Source organism: Cinclus cinclus, chromosome 7 (assembly GCF_963662255.1).
Source record: "Cinclus cinclus chromosome 7, bCinCin1.1, whole genome shotgun sequence".
Classification (NCBI taxonomy): Eukaryota; Metazoa; Chordata; class Aves; order Passeriformes; family Cinclidae; genus Cinclus; species Cinclus cinclus.
In genome coordinates, this window is record NC_085052.1 from 27,693,719 (window position 1) to 27,714,103 (window position 20,385).

Genomic DNA, 20,385 nt, shown 5'->3' on the forward strand with positions numbered 1-20,385 from the left:
TGAAACACCTCCAGGGATGGGCACTCCAAACCTCCCTGCGCAGCCCCTGCCTTAAACCTACAAAGCCTTTCTTAATTTTGCAGCGCAGAGCAGGAGCTGGACTTTGTAGCTTGAAACACCGTCCTCTTCCCTTTTGCTTTGTTTCCTCCAGTACCTCCCTCTACCTCATGGGTTGTATTTAAGTGATTGCCATACCCTGTCTGCAATATAAAAAAAGTTTGTGGTGTCTGGTTTTCCATTTAATCACAGAATCCCAGGATCCCTGAGGCTGGAAAAGCCCTCCCAGCCCACGGAGCCCAAGCTGGGATCCCCACCTTGTCCCCAGCCCAGAGCACGGAGTGCCACGTCCAGCCCTTCCTTGGACACCTCCAGGGATGGGCACTCCAAAGCTCCCTGGGCAGCCTCTGCCAAGGCCTGAGCACCCTTTCCATGGAGAAATTCCTCCTGCTGTCCAACCTGAGCCTCCCCTGGCACAGCTTGAGGCCGTTTCCCCTTGTCCTGTCCCTGTTCCCTGGAGCACAGCCCGACCCCCCCTGGCTGTCCCCTCCTGTCAGGGAGTTGTGCAGAGCCACAAGGTCCCCCCTGAGCCTCCTTTTCTCCAGCCTGAGCCCCTTTCCCAGCTCCCTCAGCCCCTCCTGGGGCTCCAGCCCCTTCCCCAGCTCTGTTCCCTTCCCTGGACACGCTCCAGCCCCTCCAGGGCTCTCTCTGGCCATGAGGAGCCAGAACAGACCCTAGGATCTGAAGGGCCAGCACAGAGGGATGGGCACTGCCCTGGGCCTGCTGGCATCCAATAAATGCAGGAGATTGCCCTTAGCCCACTTCTTGTTACCGATACATTTATAGAAACATTTTTATTGTTTTTTTTAATGGCTGTAGCCAGAGAAGTTCTAGCTGGGCTTTGGCCCTTCTCTTTCCACACACTCCAGGGAACTGGATCTCCTGGATGTTTCCTCTCTGCATCTCCTGTAGGGCTTTTTCTCTGCAGGGTTTAATTTCCAGCTGACACCTGGTAGGTCGAAGTCCCTCATGAGAACCAGGGTTTGCAATGGGCAGACTTCTCCCAGCTACTCATCTGTCTCTTCATCCACTAATGCCTGAAAATGATTTTTCAGCATGCCAAAGTCTGGATACACAGACATTTGGGACATTTTACAAAATTCCAACTAAATGATTTGCTAAATGTATTTGGGAGTAGATTCAGAGAACCACTTCTGTCCTAGCAACAGTTTGATGTAATTTTCTGAAAGCCTCTGTGTCTTGAGCTCAGATCAGGCTTTGACCTTTATATTGTGTTTAAACAGCCAGAACATCATTAATGGTGGATTGCTGATTTTCACCTGTATTCAATAACGTGCTTTGTTGAGAATGGGAATATATTCCATGTCCCATGCCAGCCAGGAACTACATGGGAACAGAACATTTCCTTCTGTACAGAGCGATGGAAATGGCTACAAAAGTGGTTTGAGCTCACTAAGTGCCATCAATGTTTTGCTGATCTAACAGAAGTAATTTGAGTATTGCTTCTTAAACTTCTCCAAGGAATTCCAGCTGGGGCAGAGTTTATGAGGCCATCAGCAGCTTTAATCATCCCAGCTGGGTCTGCCAGGCAAGTTCGAGTGGTTAGCAAATTAATAAATGATTGTGTTCATAGTTGAAAGCACTTCACACGTGCTAAAGAGGGAAAATCCTGGAAAAAGTGAGAAATTTCTGGGATCATGGCATAGCAGAGTTCATTATCAACTTTCCCCCTGGCATTCCCTTCTTCAGTCATTTTTCTTCAATGTTATAATTAAGAGCAAATTACCTGCTAAAATCCAGCCTATTTGGGCTTGGAGTAATGGCCTTAAACTTGCTTGGAAGACTAAGAGTCCTCATCATCATTAAAGCTCCTCACACCAGGTAATTTGTGATTAAATAAACAAAAATCTCATCAGGTTATTGTTGTTCCTGATGTGATTATTAAGTACACTTTGCTCCTGTCACTTCAGAAAAGTAATAAAACTGGGATTTATTTTTTATGTATGGTATTTTGGCACTGATGAAATTAGAAAAATCTCTAGAGAGATTTCCCAGGGAAATCTATTTAGAAGAGAGTTTTAATTATCTGAAATATTAATCATCTTTCGCCTGTGTTCTAAATTAATTTAGATGCATTATTATGTCTGCAGCAAAACTTGAATCTAGCTGATAATATTCCCAAATAAACCACAGAGCAAGAATTGTGCTTGGCAGGCACTGTATTCATTCTCTCCAACCAAAGGTTCCCTGAGATTCAGGATTAACAGGAAACATAAAAACAGCTCATCCAGCTCAAATAATTTCTTCCTTGGCTGCATGATTCCTAATATTCCATTTGCTTGGAGGAAAATGCCATTTATTTCTGACACAGGTAACAGCTACAAACATGTCCCCAATATTGGTGAGGCTGCCCCTGGAAAAGGAGCCTTGCATGATGCACATGTGCACTGTCCAGATAACTGCCAGCAGGAAAATTGTAATGGAATGAAGCCAGGGAAAATGGGGAGAAGGGAAACACCATGATTATTGGGGATTTTCATGCCTGTTTCTGCAAGCATCTCAAGACGAAGCCAGGAATTGTTATTTCCACTCTCCAAGAGAGGAAGGCTGGAGCACCTCTGCTAGGAAGACTGGAGGAAACATTTGGCAATGTCCAGCCTGGAGAAGACTCCAGGGAGACCTTAGACCTTTTTCCAGTGCCTAAAGGGGCTTCCAGGAGAGCTGGAGAGGGACTGGGGACAAGGGATGGAGGGACAGGACACAGGGAATGGCTTCCCACTGCCAGAGGGCAGGATCAGATGGGATATTGGGAAGGAATTGTTCCCTGGAAGGGTGGGCAGGCCCTGGCACAGGGTGCCCGGAGAAGCTGTGGCTGTCCCTGGATCCCTGGCAGTGTCCAAGGCCAGGTTGGATGGGGCTTGGAGCAGTCTGGGACATGGCAGGGGGTGGCACTGTTTAAGTTTAAGGTCCCTTCCAACCCAAACTACTCCAGGATTCAAACTGGTAACAGACACAAAACCCCAGAATTTCTTGTCCCAGGAAAGAATGGGGGGAAATAGATTTCACTTTCATTTGAAGTTGACAGGTGAAGATCCCAGGTGTGCCTGGATTTCACCCCTAAGGACAAGTATGGGATGGCAACATCATGAACACAGACTCTCTCCATATATTATCTCCATATATAGATTTCAACTTAAATCTGAATCATTTGTATAATAAGGAGTTCAAACAGCAAAGTTTTGTAAAGCTAGTTTCATGAAAAAAATTAGGAAGTGGTGCTAAACCCCCCAAATTTACAGGTTTTTGTAACTTACTCTAAGCAACTGTGGAAGATGGGACAGTCCAGAGCAGCTAGATGAGTTTGGTGGGTCTTAGACCAGCTTAGGGTTGTGAATGGTGCAGTTGTGTAAATTCACTCTAATTTCATTCACATATACCCTAAAATTTGGAGGATTTTACTCTTTAGTAGGTAACTCAACAAGAGTGCCTGAAATTCTAAATTGCTAAAGCTGGAAATTCTGAATTTTTAACTCTTACAAGCTGAACACACACACAAAAAAAACAAACATCAACTTTTAAAGCCTTGAGATAAAAGTACTTGAAGAACTCCTGGAATTCGCAGCATGTGTCCCATATTGTAATCTCCAGCAGCCACTGAAATTCCACAGGAAGAACTTCTAAAAGATCAAGGTCTGGCCCACCTGAAAATTGTTTTGCCTCCAATTAAAATGCAGTGAAATCTTTAATTAAATATCTAACAGTCTCTTACTTTTAGTGAGTGCATGGAAGACAATAAGGACAATTCCTCGGGATTTGACCAAAGGGCTGCACTGAAGGAAAGCCTCAAGGGGTGTTGGGAGAACAGATAAAGCATTAAATGGGATGTTCTGGAGCTATGGAAGCTGGCTGCTCGTTAAAATTAGTGTTCTGCATCTGTTTCTATTAACATTTTCAATTTTTTTTTTTTTTTTTAAAAAAAAGGCAGGGTATGGAGGAGAATTGCCCATGGTAAAATATCCCAGCTTTTACAGTGATAACCATTATCAGAAAAGAGATATACACAAAAAACAAACACTTCTTTTTATGTCAGTCCTGGGAATGACCAATGATCAATAAACTGAGCATTTATCAAACAGCTCCTGGTGCTCTCCTGCCCACATTTTTGGAGGATTAAGAGCTTTGAGACCACTCAGAACCACTTTTTCATCTCTCATTACCACACCACTTCAGTGAGGCACAAAATGTTCACCAGGAAGAAAACTCCCCTTGTTTCCAAGGGATTTATCCAACACTAATCCAGGCTGATGATTTCTTCAGCTACAAAGGATGATCTAAATGCCTGAAAAAAGAGAGATGATTGGCAGTATGTGCTGCTGTGAGACTGAGGATTATGCCAGCAACATCCAGAGACTGAGCCAGGTACTGGCTTTGCCCAGACTTTGGAATCTTTCTCTGAAAAGGCTGGGAAATATCTAAGAGAACTCAAATCTGGACACATTTGTGTTAACTAAAGTAAAGCAGGACTTGAAAGGAAATATTGGAATAGAGGTGCTGCTCTCCCTTTACTCTGCTCAGGTGAGACCCCAACTGGAATTCTGTGCACAGTTCTGCTGCCTTCAACATAAGAAGGTCATGAGAATGCTGGAGAGAGTTCAGAGGAGGCACCAGGATGATCAGAGGGATGGAGCAGCTCTGCTGGGAGGAAAGGCTGGGAGAACTGGGATTGTTCAGCCTGGAGAGGAGAAACTTTGGGGTGACCTCAGTGGGGCCTTCAAGTGCCTAAAGGGGTTGACAAGAAATACAGAGAGATAATTTCCAAGGGATGGAGTGCCAGGACAAGGGGGAATGGCTCCCCACTGCCACAGGGCAGGGATGGATGGGATTTTGGGAAGGAATTGTTCCCTGGGAGGGTGGGCAGGCCCTGGCACAGGGTGCCCAGAGAAGCTGTGGCTGCCCCTGGATCCCTGGAAGTGTCCAAGGCCAGGCTGGACTTTGGTGCTTCGACTTTGGTCACTATCCAGGGACACCTCCCACAGTTCTCTCTGTTTTAGTTTTATTCCATTTCTGTTCCTGTTGTGGGTAGCCAGGCAAAGCTGCTGGGAATTGCTTTGGGAGCACAAATCCAGCCAAGGCTGTTTGGGTGCTCCTGTTCAGCTGGAATTCCAGGACTGTATTAGAGGTAGAGCTTCCCTGCACGGGGCTCACCAGTTGTCCTGGTCACAGTATCCAACAGCCTGAACTTACCCACTCCAAGGGGCTAAAAAACCCCAATAAACTGAAAATTCCTTCAGCTGCAGCTGGACACCACCTCTGGAAAGGAAGCTCAAGTTGATGTGTGAGGGAGAACTCAGAATTAAAGGGATTGTTCACATAGTAAAAGTGCTCAGCTGCCTGAATAATTCTAGTTGCAATGTGCTTAAAATCAAGGATTTTTATTCTTTTAAGGTTTATCAGTTATTTAGAAAGAATTGAAACTGTTTTGACACTTTTCCTTGGCAGACATGGCTCTGCTTTATACCCATCATTCCCTCTGGCCTGTTTTTGTTGTTTTTTGATTAATATTTCCTGCTTATACCTGGAATTAGGCAGAAGCTCCTCTGGGACAGGCAGGGTGAGCAACTTAAAGATGCACCAAGTAATTTGAAAAATTATTGATGCATTTATATAAAATGTTACTATAAAAATGTAGAAAAATCCACTGTAGATTGTTACAAACAACCAAAGGACAAAATGATTTTTCCAGATTTCATGAAAACAAAACTTTCAGCATAACCTCCCAGATTTCAAGACCAGAAGGGTGTTTCAAATTTATAACACATACAAAAGGAGCTACTAAAACATAATTTACATTCTCAGTCACTGCAAATAAAAAGAGAATTAAAACTAAAAAAGAAAGGAGCAACTGGGAAGAATTTAAAATGACATTTACTTAGAACAGCCCTGCAAATCTTTCTGTGGCCTTTAGAGAAAAGCTCTGGGTTTTATGTATTAATTGACATTTCACCAAGGGCCTGAAGAATAACTATCAGAGGTCTCTGATGCCTTCAGGCCAAGAGGTTTTGACCATTTTGAAATCCACAGGTTGAAATAAAGATATTACAAAATACCTTTGAGGAAGTGCTTGACTCTGGCACAAATTATTTCTGTTTAACCAAGCAACTCTTCATAATAATTAGAAATCTGTGGAGTTCTTGCAGCAAAACCTATCTTCTTATCAACAGTACATACTAATGATGGCCTAATGTTCTAGGCAACAGTTAAATCATGAAAATCCCACATTTTCACCCTCAGATTGGTTCATAGGGATATACATTCCTACGTGGAAGATACACGGAGTTGTAAATAACTCAGTGTTGAGGGTTTGATGGGAGGATTTTTTTTTAGAAAACCAAGAGATGCTTTCATCTTCATCTCCAATAAATGAAGTTCTGTTGGATCAATTTAATAGTAAAAGCTCACTCTTACCCCTATATTATATAAATTCCTAAATAATGTATGCAGAAAACTATGGTGTCATTCACCCTCTCGTGTTTCACCTAAATTAATGCTTGTTTGTTAAGATGGAGAACCCACATCCACTGACACCATTCCCACCTCCTTCTCCTTCCCTCAAACCTGCTCTTCTGCTCCTGGAAAAATTCAGATTTGCCTTATCTCCAGAGAAATCCCACACAGGTGCTGGGCCTTTCCAGCTGGATCCTCACAGCATCCATATTAATTTGACAACGTTGGGGTTTGCTGAAAGCAATGGTTGCCTCTGAGGAGCTGATTAGGTCTGAAAAGCTTTTATTGCAGATGATGGAGAAATCTGCCTGGGCTTTTATTCTGGGTATGGGAATTACATACATTGCTTGGAAAATAATAACAGGAAAATTTAAGCTTGGAGACTTCAAATTAGTTGGGCTCTTATAAATGGACATATTTTAAAGCTACAATTATTTTTTTATAGATACATATTTCTTTCCCTAAAATGATAAAATAAATGTATTAGTACCCTTCAAATAAGATTCCAACAGGTTTAAAATCCCCAAACCACACAAGTAAAATGCTGGTGATAACTAAGTATATTCCATCCCTTAAGGCAAGTTTAGAGCAAGGTCCCCTTGCTGAGCAGAGAAAAGGTTCTGTGCTTTTAAACCAAATTTCTAGTGAATTCATATCAAACACTTTGTGACACCATTTAATGTCAAAGCCAGCTTCAAATAAATAGAGATTTTCCAGTAGCACAGGCTGGCTCTGGCAGAAAAAGAAACACAGCTATTTATGCCTGGTAGTTTTACTTTTAAAATAAAAATGATGAGAGGCAAAAGTACCAACCATTATTTTAAAATAAAAGACCCCTTTCAAAAACTCCTTTAAAACCTTTCCTCCATAGCTGTCTGACTTTTATGGCCCTTGCATTTATTAGAGACTTCGGGGTAACTTCTTTCTTAAATCTTCATAAACATCAACATGTGTTCATGTGATAGGGACAAAAACGTTATAAAATATTCAGTGGGGTTTGGGGTCGTTAAATGAAAAATAAAATAACTTTGTGTGTGAAATGCTGATTGCACAGGACTAAGGATTTTAAATGTACTTTATCAGAACTATTTTGTTTCCCCTCAGTGATCTCTTAGTCTTTAAAACTTAGACACAGCAATTATAAAATGGAGCTTTTATCAGAATGGGCAAAGAGAGCCCTAAATATCTCATTGTAAGGCAACAACATTTATTTAACTTTAAATTAAATCTACTAAACCCCAATCACACCACATTTAGCTAAGCTGTACCTGATTTGTGTCCAAGCACTTCATCAGCTTTTAATGTGCATGGCACATTCCCCCTGAACTCATTCCCCCTGAGGATTATTCTCCTTCTTATGCCAAACACTGACAATTAAAAATTAAACCTGGCTGCCAGAACAGCTCTGGCTTTTCCTTTTTTTCAGAGGATCATCTGGTCATTGATGTTCATCAGGATGTGATGACAGAGATTGACATCAAACTTCTGAACAGGCATCGAGTCAGAGGTGTGTGCCCAGGGCTTCAGAAGCAGAAAAAAACAGGGACAAAAATAAACTTTATCCCCAAAACAAGTTACTGGGTTCAAATATTGCCTGTGGAACGTGCAGCTGGTGAGCTCTGCAGTCCCACATCAGTCTGGGTGGCTCAGCTGGGAAGTGCACGGTGACTCTGACATCAAACAGTGACAACCTCACAAAAATGTGGTTTCTTTCTTGTTGAACTACCCCAAAGACAGGCACAGCACCCCTTCCTGCCTATTCCTCTCCTTCTCTGAAGCTGGATAAAGAGCTTTCCTAAAGCCTTTCTGACAGACACGAGCTGCAGCATTGATTTTCCAGCTCCAAGAGGCAGCCTTGGAAATGCAGCCTCTGTCCTGAACAGCAAAGCCAGGCTGACATGAAACAAATGTCAGAGTTACTCCTCTGTGAAGCTCCTCATAGCCTGAGTCAATGAGAGAGCAGGGGCACTTCGGAGTTTCCTCCCTCTTGGGTGTGGAATATTAAGAGTTTTTTTCCTTACCGGGGGATCCTGATCCTCAGCTGAGACCATGGTGATAACAGTGCCCTTGACTGCATCAGGAGCAACCATTCCCCTGTAGAGCTTCTGGCTGAACACTGGTGAGTAATCGTTCATATCCTGCAAAAAAAAAAACAAAACAACAAACAGAATCCAGAGTTTGGTCCTGGAGTTCCAACAAAATTCCAGATGGATTCACAAATGTTTTTGTTGAGTCTCTCCCTCCCTCCGTAGGGATAGCCATTCCCAGGCTCTCCTGATTCTATCACCCCTGCACAAAATGAGGGGGGAAGGTACCAAAGATTCACAAAAAAAAATGGATGTGGGACTGCTCTGCAGAAGGGAATTCCGCAGGAAAACACAGCCCCACAAGAGAACAGAGCAGAGAATTTCACACCGCCTTCTTCTGTGGCAGTAGGTTCGGCTCATTCTCCAAAAGGAATGAACTGCTCTGGCTTGATGGTGTTTGTTACCTCTAATATCCAATAAATTAAGGGGAAATAAAATTTCCTTTGTAAAACAAAAGGGCATTTGCAAAAATTCTTGTGCCTGAGATAGGCAAGGATACATAAATATGCGTATATATTTGTATACACACCTAAACATATCTTAAATATCTTGCAGGGTCATCCAGAGTTGCTTCTCTTTGTGTGGAGATTAAAAATAAACTCCAGTTTTTATTTTGCCTTTCATAAAACAAAATGTCTACCAAACCCCTTTTTTCCAATTAAAGTTTATTCTTCTCCAGGAAGTCTTTTGGCTTGTGGCATATTCAAATCAGACCAGTCTGTCACTCATGGAATGTTGTGTGTCATTAACTGGGATGTGTCACTTGCCCATGGCAGGGGTGGAAGGGGACAGGCTTCGATGTCCTTTCCAACACCAACCATTCCATGATTCTGTGGGAATCTGTGGGAGGCAGAGATTCCAATCCAAGAAGTGTTTTCCAGAGCAGTGAAAGAGGAGGAAGAGAGGGTTTAACACCCAGGTATTAAATATTTACATTTTTAACTTAGTGGGGCACAAGCATGAAAGCTCCCTTGGTGTCCCCATAAACAAAAAAAAAAAACATGAATGTCCCCATGTACAGTGACATTCCCAAGGCTATTTTATGCTGGGAATGCTGTACTGCAGGGATTTTTCTCCTGCTCTAGCTGTGTTTGGCCTGTCCCCACCTTTGGGAGGCACCTGGGTTAGTATCAGTGCATTACAGCAAGTGACTGGCTTAATGAGTTTTAAATTACCTATTGATTTCTTCCTTAGTGCCTTCCCTCCCCTCCTGCTTTGTTTCTCCTCTTTGGCATTCCCAGATGACAGTCTCACTTCCCAACATTTTTGTTCAGCGTTTTCATACTCTTTGCAGACAGGGCAGTGTTTGCTTCCTACCAATCTTTTTCCTAAATAACAGCCCTGTGTAAGTGTTGGGAATGAGCTGTGTCCTGCTCAGAGAATAAGGAATATGGTGGGGGAGTGGGATCATGCGCATGCCGAGGGCGACAGCTGAGTTAATGCTCTGGCATCAAGAAATCCCTTCATAGGTCTTAGCCTGTTTTTGAAGGTGCAAATGTGGATTCTCAAGAACGCTAAAATTAAACCATCTCTCCTAAATTGTGCTTTCTTTGTGCTTCATCCTTATCTTTGTGCAGGGGAGGGATGCCAGGATCCTGTAGTGCTTTTGTGCTTCCCCATGGGAGCAAGGAGGAACAAAACCAACAAAAAGTGGTAGATAAAGAGGATCTATGATAGGGAGTAAGCTCTGGGGGGTGTTATGCTTTGCCTTTCACTCTGTTTTGTAAATAAATCTGCAGCCAGATAAGCAGTGGCACAAAGGCGGGTTTGTGGTTATCTGTAAATATGTGGCTGTTATTTCCTTACTGTCAAAATAGGCAGCCCAGGTATTTGAAAGTGAGAAATATGGAGAATCCATCACCCAGATTTCCCATTTCTGTATTTTGGAGGATGTCTACTTGTTAATAGGAACCTGGATTTGAGTTAATGGTGACAGAATTTATGTGGCTGGAGGAGTGAACTGGGGAAGGTTTTAAGATGCTGCAGTTTGGCCCCATTTGTGGGGCCTCAGATTTAAAAGGTGGTTTCACGACCTCTTACAACCACTTTGGGGGGGTTTACTGCCCCATTCCTGAACCTGTGCTTGAGGATTGCACTCATGTGCTGTATCCACTTCTGTGCAAGGGTTAGAGGTGTTCCAAGAAGCCATCAGGTGCAATACTCAATTATTTCCCATTTACAAGAAAAACACGTCTGGGGCTTTTGTCTCCACTCAGAAAAAAGCCTAGGACTTGCTCCAAATATTTGTTTTCCAAAGTCTCTGTGCTGAAAAGGTGAAAACTCCATTTTTGCATCTGTCCAGCTTAAATTAAATTAAATCTCTTTCATAGCAATGACTGGAGTGAGGACCTTGGAGACAGATAATTTACAATGGCCAGGAGGGACAGGACAAGGGCAGGGATGGATGGGATGTTGGGAAGGAATTGTTCCCTGGCAGGGTGGGCAGGCCCTGGCACAGGGTGCCCAGAGAAGCTGTGGCTGCCCCTGGATCCCTGGAAGTGTCCAAGGCCAGGCTGGATGGGGCTTGGGGCAGCCTGGGACAGTGGAAGGTGTCCCTGTCCATGGCAGGGGCTGGCACTGGATGAGTTTTAATGTCCCCTTCCAACCCAAACCATTCCATGACTGGGAGCCTGTGAATGTGGGGACACAGGTTTTGGGGCTGGAATGGAGGGATCATGCCCATGTCATCTTGAGCTGTTCCCAGAACATACAATGGGCTTTTTTCTCTGCTGCAACAAAATGAGCTCCAGGCTGTATTCCATCCTTAGGGATGCTGGTTTGTGACCAAAAATGAGTAGTTTCTTTTTGTGACTCTGCTTATACCAAAGTTTCTACTCAACTCTATCTAAGTGGAAATCAATATTCCCTTGCTATGAAACCCATGTCTGAGCTAATAAATGCATATCAGGCTTTTACAGCCACTTTACAGTCTGTTGCCTTTTATGACAAGTGCAATAAATAGGAAAAAAAAAAGTATTTTTAGAGCCATCTCCTCTTCCACTCGTGTTGAATGTCCAAATCCGCAAAGGGAAGGAGTGAAGAGGTTTCCTTCAGAGCACAATGTGGGAATCCCCTAAACTTCCCACTCATCCCACAACTCTAATTCTGGATCTGCAGTTTTCTGCTGCTGTTCTGTTTTGAACATCTGCCACTTCAGTCTGTCTGCACATTCCCAGAGCTGGTGGCTCTGGGAATGCTTCCTCTGAGTATTTAATAGTTACCTGCTGTCTGGGGACTTGCAGGGGAGCATTTAACTTTCCTATAACCGTGAAACTCCTTTCTAAGGAAAGCAAAGGAATGGTCTGGTATCACTGTACTTGAAAATTCCTATTCCTCTGATTAAACCTATAACCACAGAAAGTTTCCACTCAATGCTGAATTCCAAAAAGAAAACTCCAAGATATTTTATTGCTAAAAAAACCACAATGGAAACTCCATAAGACTACAAGATGTCATGGCCCTAAGGACATTCATAGCTGTGAAAAACCTAGAGGAGCCTCCCCCAGTCCACACCACTTGCTCTGGGACCAGGATCCCATCTTAGTCCTTTGAGGGATGACAAAGGATCAAATACGCATTTTATACATGATAGTCTAAAAAAAACACATTTTAGTTCTTCACAAACAACATCCCTGGATATGAAGTGACACAGACAGAGTGGAAACAACTGGAAATATGGGCTCTGACTTCAGAAAACAATTTGCTCAGAGGGAAGTTTATTTTTCTGCATGAAAAGCAAAGTGTCTTCCCTTTATGGGAAGATTATCTTTAGTCCTTTCCTTAAATGTCTCCCATGCCATGAGGCCCTGCCACAGGGTGCCCAGAGAAGCTGTGCTTGCCCCTGGATCCCTGGAAGTGTCCAAGGCCAGGTTTGGATGGGGCTTGGAGCAGCCTGGCACAGTGGAAGGTGTCCCTGCCTATGGCAGGGAGTGGAACTGGATGAGTTTTAAGGTCCTTTCCATGCCAAACCAGTCTGGGATTCTATTAAATACCTGATTTCACCAGATGCTGGAGTATCAATAACTTAAGTCCCTTCCCATCCTTATGTATTGTCTTGGCCTCTCATAATGAACAGACTTTAATAACACCAAGTTCAAGCCCTTGTGATGATGCTGATATGGCCAAAGCAGCCCCTTGAATTTTGTCTGTGAATGGGTGCAGAGCTGCTTTACATATGGCTTTGTCTGAAGCTGCACAGAACAGGGCCTTACTCACATAGCACAACTGGATCTCTTTCCCATTTAGAGCTCAGAAAGCCCTAAAGTAGCTCATCCTATAAATTAAGAGATAATATTCATGATGGAATACACAAGGCAATAAATGACTGGCAGATGACTGAACTGATCAGTTGACATGGAATGAAAGAAATAAATCTGTTTACCAGCACTGTAGCCCAACCACAGGCTTGTTATTCCATTAGTGTCACCAGAAATGAGAAATATTTTGGAGGCAATCCAGCTGATTTTTTTTAACCTTCCTGTAAGTTTTCTGATGCTGCTCTGTTCTTTAAATGGGAAAAGATGTTTATTGTGTGTCTCTTCCTATTGCCACCAGAATCTCATTGGCCTCCTGGCCCACAGGATACCGATGGCTCAGGGACAGCTCGGTGTCCCCCGGGATCCCCAGGACACTCTGCTGCCTCAGGGACAGCTCGGTGTCCCCCGGGATCCCCAGGACACTCTGCTGCCCCAGGGACAGCTCGGTGTCCCCCGGGATCCCCAGGACACTCTGCTGCCTCAGGGACAGCTCGGTGTCCCTCCGTGCTTCCCCTCCAGCAGAGCCCCCCCAGCCTGTGCTGGTGCCTGGGGTTCTTCTCCCCGGTCACTGATGAACAATTTTGACAATCCTGGGCCCAGTACTGAGCCCTGGGGACAGCCCCAGTGACAGCCACCAACCACACCCTGTGCCACTGGTCACCACCCCTGTGATCAGTCAGTTCTCAATCACCTCACTGCCCCCTCATCCTCATTTTTTTGGCATTGTTCGAACTGGAACCCTCAGTTTTAATTATTCTTGTTGCTATCTCAGGTTGAATCCTTCACCTAAAACAGTGGCTTCATTCCACTACACTGTGTCCTTGAAAAACTCCAAAGCAAACCAATCCCCAATCCATAAAGAGGTGCAAAGCACTTCTACAAACAAGAAAGAGGCAAAATAATGCAAAAATAACGCTGGTAATATGAAGATGAGGACACAGCATAAAACATGTAGAGACCTTACAGGCCCCACGATAAAGAAATTCTCCTTATTTTTGTTTAGGAACACATTACTCAAGAGCAACTGTTTCTTTTAACAAACCCCATTACCACAGCAGTTGCTCCCAAATGCTAGATCCTAATAATTTGAACTGCAAGGATTTTGCTTTTTCCAGTACTGGGAATTATCTAGATCGTGAGGGAATGCGTGTGGGTACAAGAAACAAAACAAACTCAGCCCTCCCAGACACTCTGGCTTCTTGCAGCTTCAGGGGAAATGTTAAGAAAGCAGTCAAAGGAATCTGAGAATAGGGAAAAGAGAAAAAATCTTGGTCTGTTTGAGGTGGTGGGAAGAAATCAGTGCCAATTAGACTGTTCTTCCTTGGAAATACTTGAATGGATGCAACAATTATCATTCTATGACTCCCTGAGAGGGGCTGGAGTCAGGTTGGGATCGGATTCTTCTCCCACGGAACAACGACAGGACAGAATGGAACAACTTCAAGCTGTGCCAGGGGAGGTTCAGGTTGGATATTAGGAAAGATTTCTTCTCCCAAAGGGTGGCCAGATATTAGAAGGGGCTGCCTAGGGAAGAGGTGGGGTTACAATTCCTGGAAGTGCTCATAAGATGTGTGCATGTGGCACCTGGGGACACAGGTTAGTGGTGCAGGGTTTATAGTTTCCCTCAGTCATCTCAGAGGCCATTTCCAACTAAATGATTCTATGAATTCATTGATTTACCTTTGGCTTTCTCTGCCAAAGGAGTCCTAGGACATCCTTACAATGCAAGGAGCCTTTTGGCTGCAGCAGAGGCCAATAACTTGTTTCATCTTGACATGAGGGTACAGATGAAGTTATTCCTCCTGCAGTGAGAGCTCTGCTCTGCAATCTGTGCCTCGACCTATTTCAGGGCAGGTTAATACAAACTATTTGTAACTTGTCATGCCAAGGGCTCAGAGTCCAAAGAACAGCCCAGTGTGCATCCCCCTCCTGCAGCCACAGGGAGCAGGAGGGTCTGGGTGTGCTCATTCTGCTGGATATCACACAAATGATGGACGACACCATCAGGAATCCATAGCTGCTTAACAGAATTCCATTACCCAGGAAAAATTACAGTGCTTGCAGTGAAGACCTGGGCTGGGAGAAATGACAAATGTGAGCAGAGCAGAGGGAGCCCCAGAGGGCTGGAGACCTCAGTAATAACACAAATAAAGTTCTGAGGGTTGGAGGGGCTGGATCTGTGATGAGTTCAAATTTGTGTTCTTATGTTGGGGACTGTGGGGCATCTACACTTGGTTTAGTTCCTCTTTGGGCTCTCAAACCCTGTATTAAAGTAATTACTTAAAGCCCAACCTCTAAATAAAGGAAAGCTCAGGAACTACTCAGAGGAAGCACATCCAGTTCCTGCAGCAGGAGCAGAAGATGCTGAGTGGGAGGGAAAGGGTGGTCTGTTTTTGTTCTCACTTGGTTTCAAGACTCTGTACCCTGCTCCAGCTGCTCTGACTCTTGGATCAGCCTTCTGAGGTGTCTTGAGATCCTTCCCATCTCAAAGAGGAACAGCACAGGGTTCTGCCTTCACCCCCTACCCTCTCCCCCCACCCCTGTGAATTTTATATCTGGGAAGTTCATCTTTAAGCTCAAACCGTCCAGTCACCTCTTGTAACCAATGTTCAAAATATCTTCCAGCTGATATAAAAATCACCAATGACAGCTGCCCAACATATTGAGAGATTTAATCTATTTTTTTTTTTCCACAAGTCCTCTTCCATTCTCTCAAGTGCCACTCAAAATTCCCCTGTCCTAGCTCTCACTCCACGCTGGGACCTAAGCACCATCTTCATCCTAGCACTTAAATAATGTTTGATTATGTCCCCTGATCTGTTGCAAAACTCAGCCTGTCACTGAGCATGAAAACACTCACCTTAAATGGGCTTTATTTTTTTTCTCACTTGGAAAGAAATCCCTTTCTTGTCCTCCCTCCCAGGCCCTGTTCTGCCCCCAGCCAAACACCTTTTACTCCAAAATTGTTACTTCTGGCTCCAGCCTGGTATTCCAGCCTCTCCAAAGCATCATCATGCTCCCATTTTGTTCTCGTGTGTGGGAAGAGTTTCCAGGAGAGCAAGAACTGAGTTTTTGATCCTATTAACCCCCACCTTAAATTCCCTGTTTCTGTGAGAGTGCACAAGCTGTTGGTACAGTGTTGCCACTGAGCTGAACTGTAATTTTCCCTGACACTAATTAATGCAATCAACCACACAATCAAACAGACAACAGCTTTTCTCTGAACACAATCCTACCTGAAAGCCTTTAAAAAAACCCAACAAACCCACCCAAACCAAACTAAACTACTCTTTCAAAAATTCAGTGTGCTGGGAAAAGGCTTCTTTTCAGAAAAAAACCTGAGGTTTGAGCAACTTGCTCTCTAAAAGTCTAACAGAAGAAGCTCAGGGAATGATGGAAAAGCTAATTCCTGTGAATGATGTGGAATGTGCTGGGAAAAAGCACAGATTAGTCGAGAACGGCTGATCTGCACCTCACACTGAGACATTTTGCAGAGAGAGAGACATCATAGAAACCTTCTGGCATTGTCACCAGAGCTAATAATGGGAGACATTTACTGTCCTAAAAAGAATTGTGAGCTCAGTAGAGACTGACAAACAGTATTACTTAAAACCATGTGGCAATTCAAGCACCTGCAGCTCCTGAACTCCAGACTGCCAAATACTTTTCACAGACACATTTAAACTGAACATTTGTGAGCTGTGCTTTTGGTCCTGCTATAATTTTTGCTCTTTCACTAAAATCTGAGCAATTAAAGTCTCTTGCTCTTCCACATTTCACAAAACTCAAGCAAGTGCTCAAAAGGACAAAATGACTGACAGAGGTGCACCTTTGGGAATGCCAAGGGTGAGATTAAGGCATCTGAGCTCTCCTCTCCTCTTGGACAGGGCAAATGAAGATGGGGAAGTGCTGCTGTCCCATCTACAAACCCTTCATTTGTTGATCATACCCAAACAGACACTAGCATCCCTTTATTCCTGTCAAGGCCCCTGAAACCCTGAGGTGAGGCAGTTCATGGTGCAAGACACTACATGAGGCTGCTCCTTTGCAGAGCTGGATTTTCCAGCAGCAGAATCTGGAATCCAGGATGTGCTGTGTCACACCAGCACTCAATACACCCCAGTGGGTGTTAAAATTACAATTTGTGGGCTGAAAAGTGATTGTGTCATTTTCACAAATAATACCAAGAGGGGGTTATTTCAGTCTTTTAGGGATTCTAAAGGACAAAATGTTTGTGTCAGGTGTTCTTTGATTTCATAAATCCAGCATTTAACTACATAATGGCACATGTGAAAATAATTACAGCTGTTATAAAGTGTGTGTTTAACTGAACAAACTGCTGGCAGAATAAGGCTCATACAAGTGAGATGCAGTGAGATGCAAGAGAGCAGAGAGTCCTGGTGTTTCCTAAGAACAACTGCACGGTGACGGAATATTCTGGCACTACTGGGAGAGGATGCTGTTGGCTGAGGAGTGACCCCTTTACCTTGACTCTGACAGTGACAGTGGCCAGCCCAGGTGGCATCGTGCCCTTGCTGTCGAAGGCTTCCACAAGGAAGGTGAAGGTTGCTTCTGTGTCAGAGAAGGATTCATAATCCAAGGATTTTCGGAGTGACAGCTCTCCTGTGTGCTTGTTCAGGGAAAAATACTGCCTGGCTTCCTCAGTGCGGATCTGATAGTTCACATCAGCACCTAGGTCCACATCTTTGGCCTGCAGGGAACAGAGGGACATCAAATAAAATCCATTCTCACAAAATATCCCTCTGAGATTTAAAGGCCAGACATCCTGAGTTTAGTTGTGTTGTAATTGTATTCGATGTGCACAGACACAAGGAATGAAATTCACTGAAAGTTCAAGCCATGGGAAATGAGCACAATGTTTTGGGGAAATGGCAGTGGAAACTGAATCTCATCTTAGTTCTCCTCCCTAGGCACCAACTACTGGCCACTGCCAGGGTCACAGAATCCCAGGATGGTCTGGGGTAGAAGGGACCTTAAAACCATCCAGTGCCACCCCTGCCATGGGCAGGGACACCTTCCACTATCCCAGGCTGCTCCAAGCCCTGTCCAACCTGGCCCTGGACACTTCCAGGAATCCAGGAACAGCCACAGCTTCTGTGGGCAAAGAAAACCTTGCCCCCGTGCTCCAGTAGACTATCTTTTATTGCAGTCTCACTGACGAGTTAAATAAGAACCCTGAATATTTCAGAATGAACACACACCACCTTCACTCACTGATGCTTCCTTACCTCCAGCTGCAGGAAGACAGTTCCTGGTGGGAGATTTTCTGGCACGCAGACAGTGTAGGAGGCATTGGTAAACACGGGGCTGTTGTCATCAATATCCAGCACCTTGATGGCCAAAGTGAGCGTGGAGCGCCGCGGGTCCACAGCTCCGTCTGTCGCCTCCACCATGAGCTCGTAGTAATCCCTCACTTCCCTGTTGAGTTTCACTGCTGTGTAAATGCTGCCATTGGAGGTGATCCGGAAGAGGTTGTTGAAGTTTGCCAGACTGTAATGGACTTGCCCATTAACCCCAGCATCTGCATCTGTAGCCTGAAGAGACATCAGGAAAACCATGGATTAGTGCACAAATTGCAAATCTCTGCAGGAGATGCCTACAGGAGAGAAACCTGGTGAGGCAGGGATGGATTCTGACAAATCTGTGGTGTCCAGGAGGGCTTATCTGGGAGAGCCAAAGCTCTCTCTGAGCTTTGACTGAAGATAAAACATCCCACAGAAATAAATGGCTCCATTCCCAGTGACATAAACCAGGCTACCTGAATCCCAGCTGGATTTCTTCAGGAGAAAAGGCACAGTCAGCTGCTCAGCCTTGGAAACTTTGACAGGACAAGAGGACATAGCCTGGACTTGTGCCAGAGGAGGCTCAGGTTGGACAGCAGGAGGAATTTCTCCATGGAAAGGGTGCTCAGGCCTTGGCAGGGGCTGCCCAGGGAGCTTTGGAGTGCCCATCCCTGGAGGTGTCCAAGGAAGGGCTGGACGTGGCACTCAGTGCTCTGGGCTGGGGAACAGGGACAGGCTGGACTCAATCCTGGAACTTTTTCCAACCTAAATGATTCTGGGATTCTACCCTATGACTCTCTGAACTTCAACAGAAGATAAATTTAGTGCTTGTGAAGCCAAGCCTTTAGATAATGCTCATGCTGAAGAATATTCAGGGTTGGGTGGTGTCTGAGAGGAATTTTTATTTAACACTGATGTAGTGTTTCATTGCTGCTCAAATCTGTATGGAATATGAATTTAGATAAAGGATGGATGCAGACAGACAGAAGGGACACATCACTTAGAAAGTTTCTTTCCACTTAACACATTTGTCACAATGATATTTTCATTGCTGCTCTCTGAAGAACTACTTAAATTTCTCTTTTGTTCATCCTGCTGTTCAAACCCAAACATTATCATATTTCATCCTCATTCTTCTGTGCTCAGAAGAAGCTGATGATTGCCACAGAAAATCATCTTGATTTCTTTAGTTGGGATCTTTGTTCTCACATACTGAACTAAGCCTTAGATTTCAGTGTCAGCCAAATAATTCTTGTTACCACATAATTAAAGGGATGGACAAAATTAATAGGTTTTCATAGAGCTCTCAGGCTGAAATGCTGACCTGCTATTTTGTCTCCTCTTAATTAAATTAGGGCGTGATGAACAAAGTTATGTAAATTAAACAAAGGGCACTCTGTGAGCAAGGTATTCTCATTTATTTGCTTTTATGAATGACATCTGTGAAGATCATAAGAGATTTGCATGTTTTGTTTTCAGAACAGTCACCGGGAATGCTTAATTCTGGTGACAGTGTTCACTGTAAGGCATGGTAATGAAACTATTTATCCTGCTAGAAATCAATTACAAGTTAATTAAAATTGCTAAGAAGGAAAAAACCATTGTGTTTCTTCCCTGCACTACACCCATATGCTAAGGTGGGTTGGCTACAACTTCATTCTGACTGGTCCATAGGTATATAGCATCCTTCTAATCCACACCTGTCAGCTGGATTTACTTAATTTCCAATCAATTAAATTTTCCCTGATGAAATAACAGATCTAAACAACAAAAAAGAAACCCCAAACTGAAGCAAACAAACCAAAAATCCCCATAGGAATCTCCATGAGTAATTCAGAATACGCCTATAATTGGAAACCGTGACAAAAAATTCACATGAGACATGAGAGTTTTGTATCAGGTTACTTTAGAAGGATGTTTTGGAATAGATAAACTTCTTGTTTAGGAAAGGGAAATAAAATTATGTTCAAATAGATGACAGGCTTTGCAACTGGGTTCCTAAAAACATGACTATGAATGTTGGGAACTCATTTGTGCACATTCTTATGCAGAAACGCATTTGCCACATTCTGCAGGACTAATTTGATTCACAGAACCTCAGGAATCCCTGAGGCAGGAAAAGCCCTCCAGGACCACTGAGCCCAAGCTGGGATCCCCACCTTGTCCCCAGCCCAGAGCACTGAGTGCCACGTCCAGCCCTTCCTTGGACACCTCCAG

The 20,385-nt window shown here is 44.0% G+C and overlaps 1 protein-coding gene across 5 annotated transcripts in view; it reads right to left on the minus strand.

The window, feature by feature from the left end:
* PCDH15 (protocadherin related 15) overlaps positions 1 to 20,385 on the minus strand; it is a 264,399-nt gene that overhangs the window by 76,635 nt on the left and 167,379 nt on the right. For all 5 annotated transcript variants that reach the window (XM_062496847.1, XM_062496842.1, XM_062496846.1 and 2 more), the window contains 3 exons: positions 18,115 to 18,420; positions 17,352 to 17,576; positions 8,544 to 8,660 (listed from right to left, as the gene is read on the minus strand). In XM_062496847.1, coding sequence (XP_062352831.1) covers positions 8,544 to 8,660; positions 17,352 to 17,576; positions 18,115 to 18,420 — 648 coding nt within the window. The remainder of the gene's footprint in view (positions 1 to 8,543; positions 8,661 to 17,351; positions 17,577 to 18,114; positions 18,421 to 20,385) is intronic.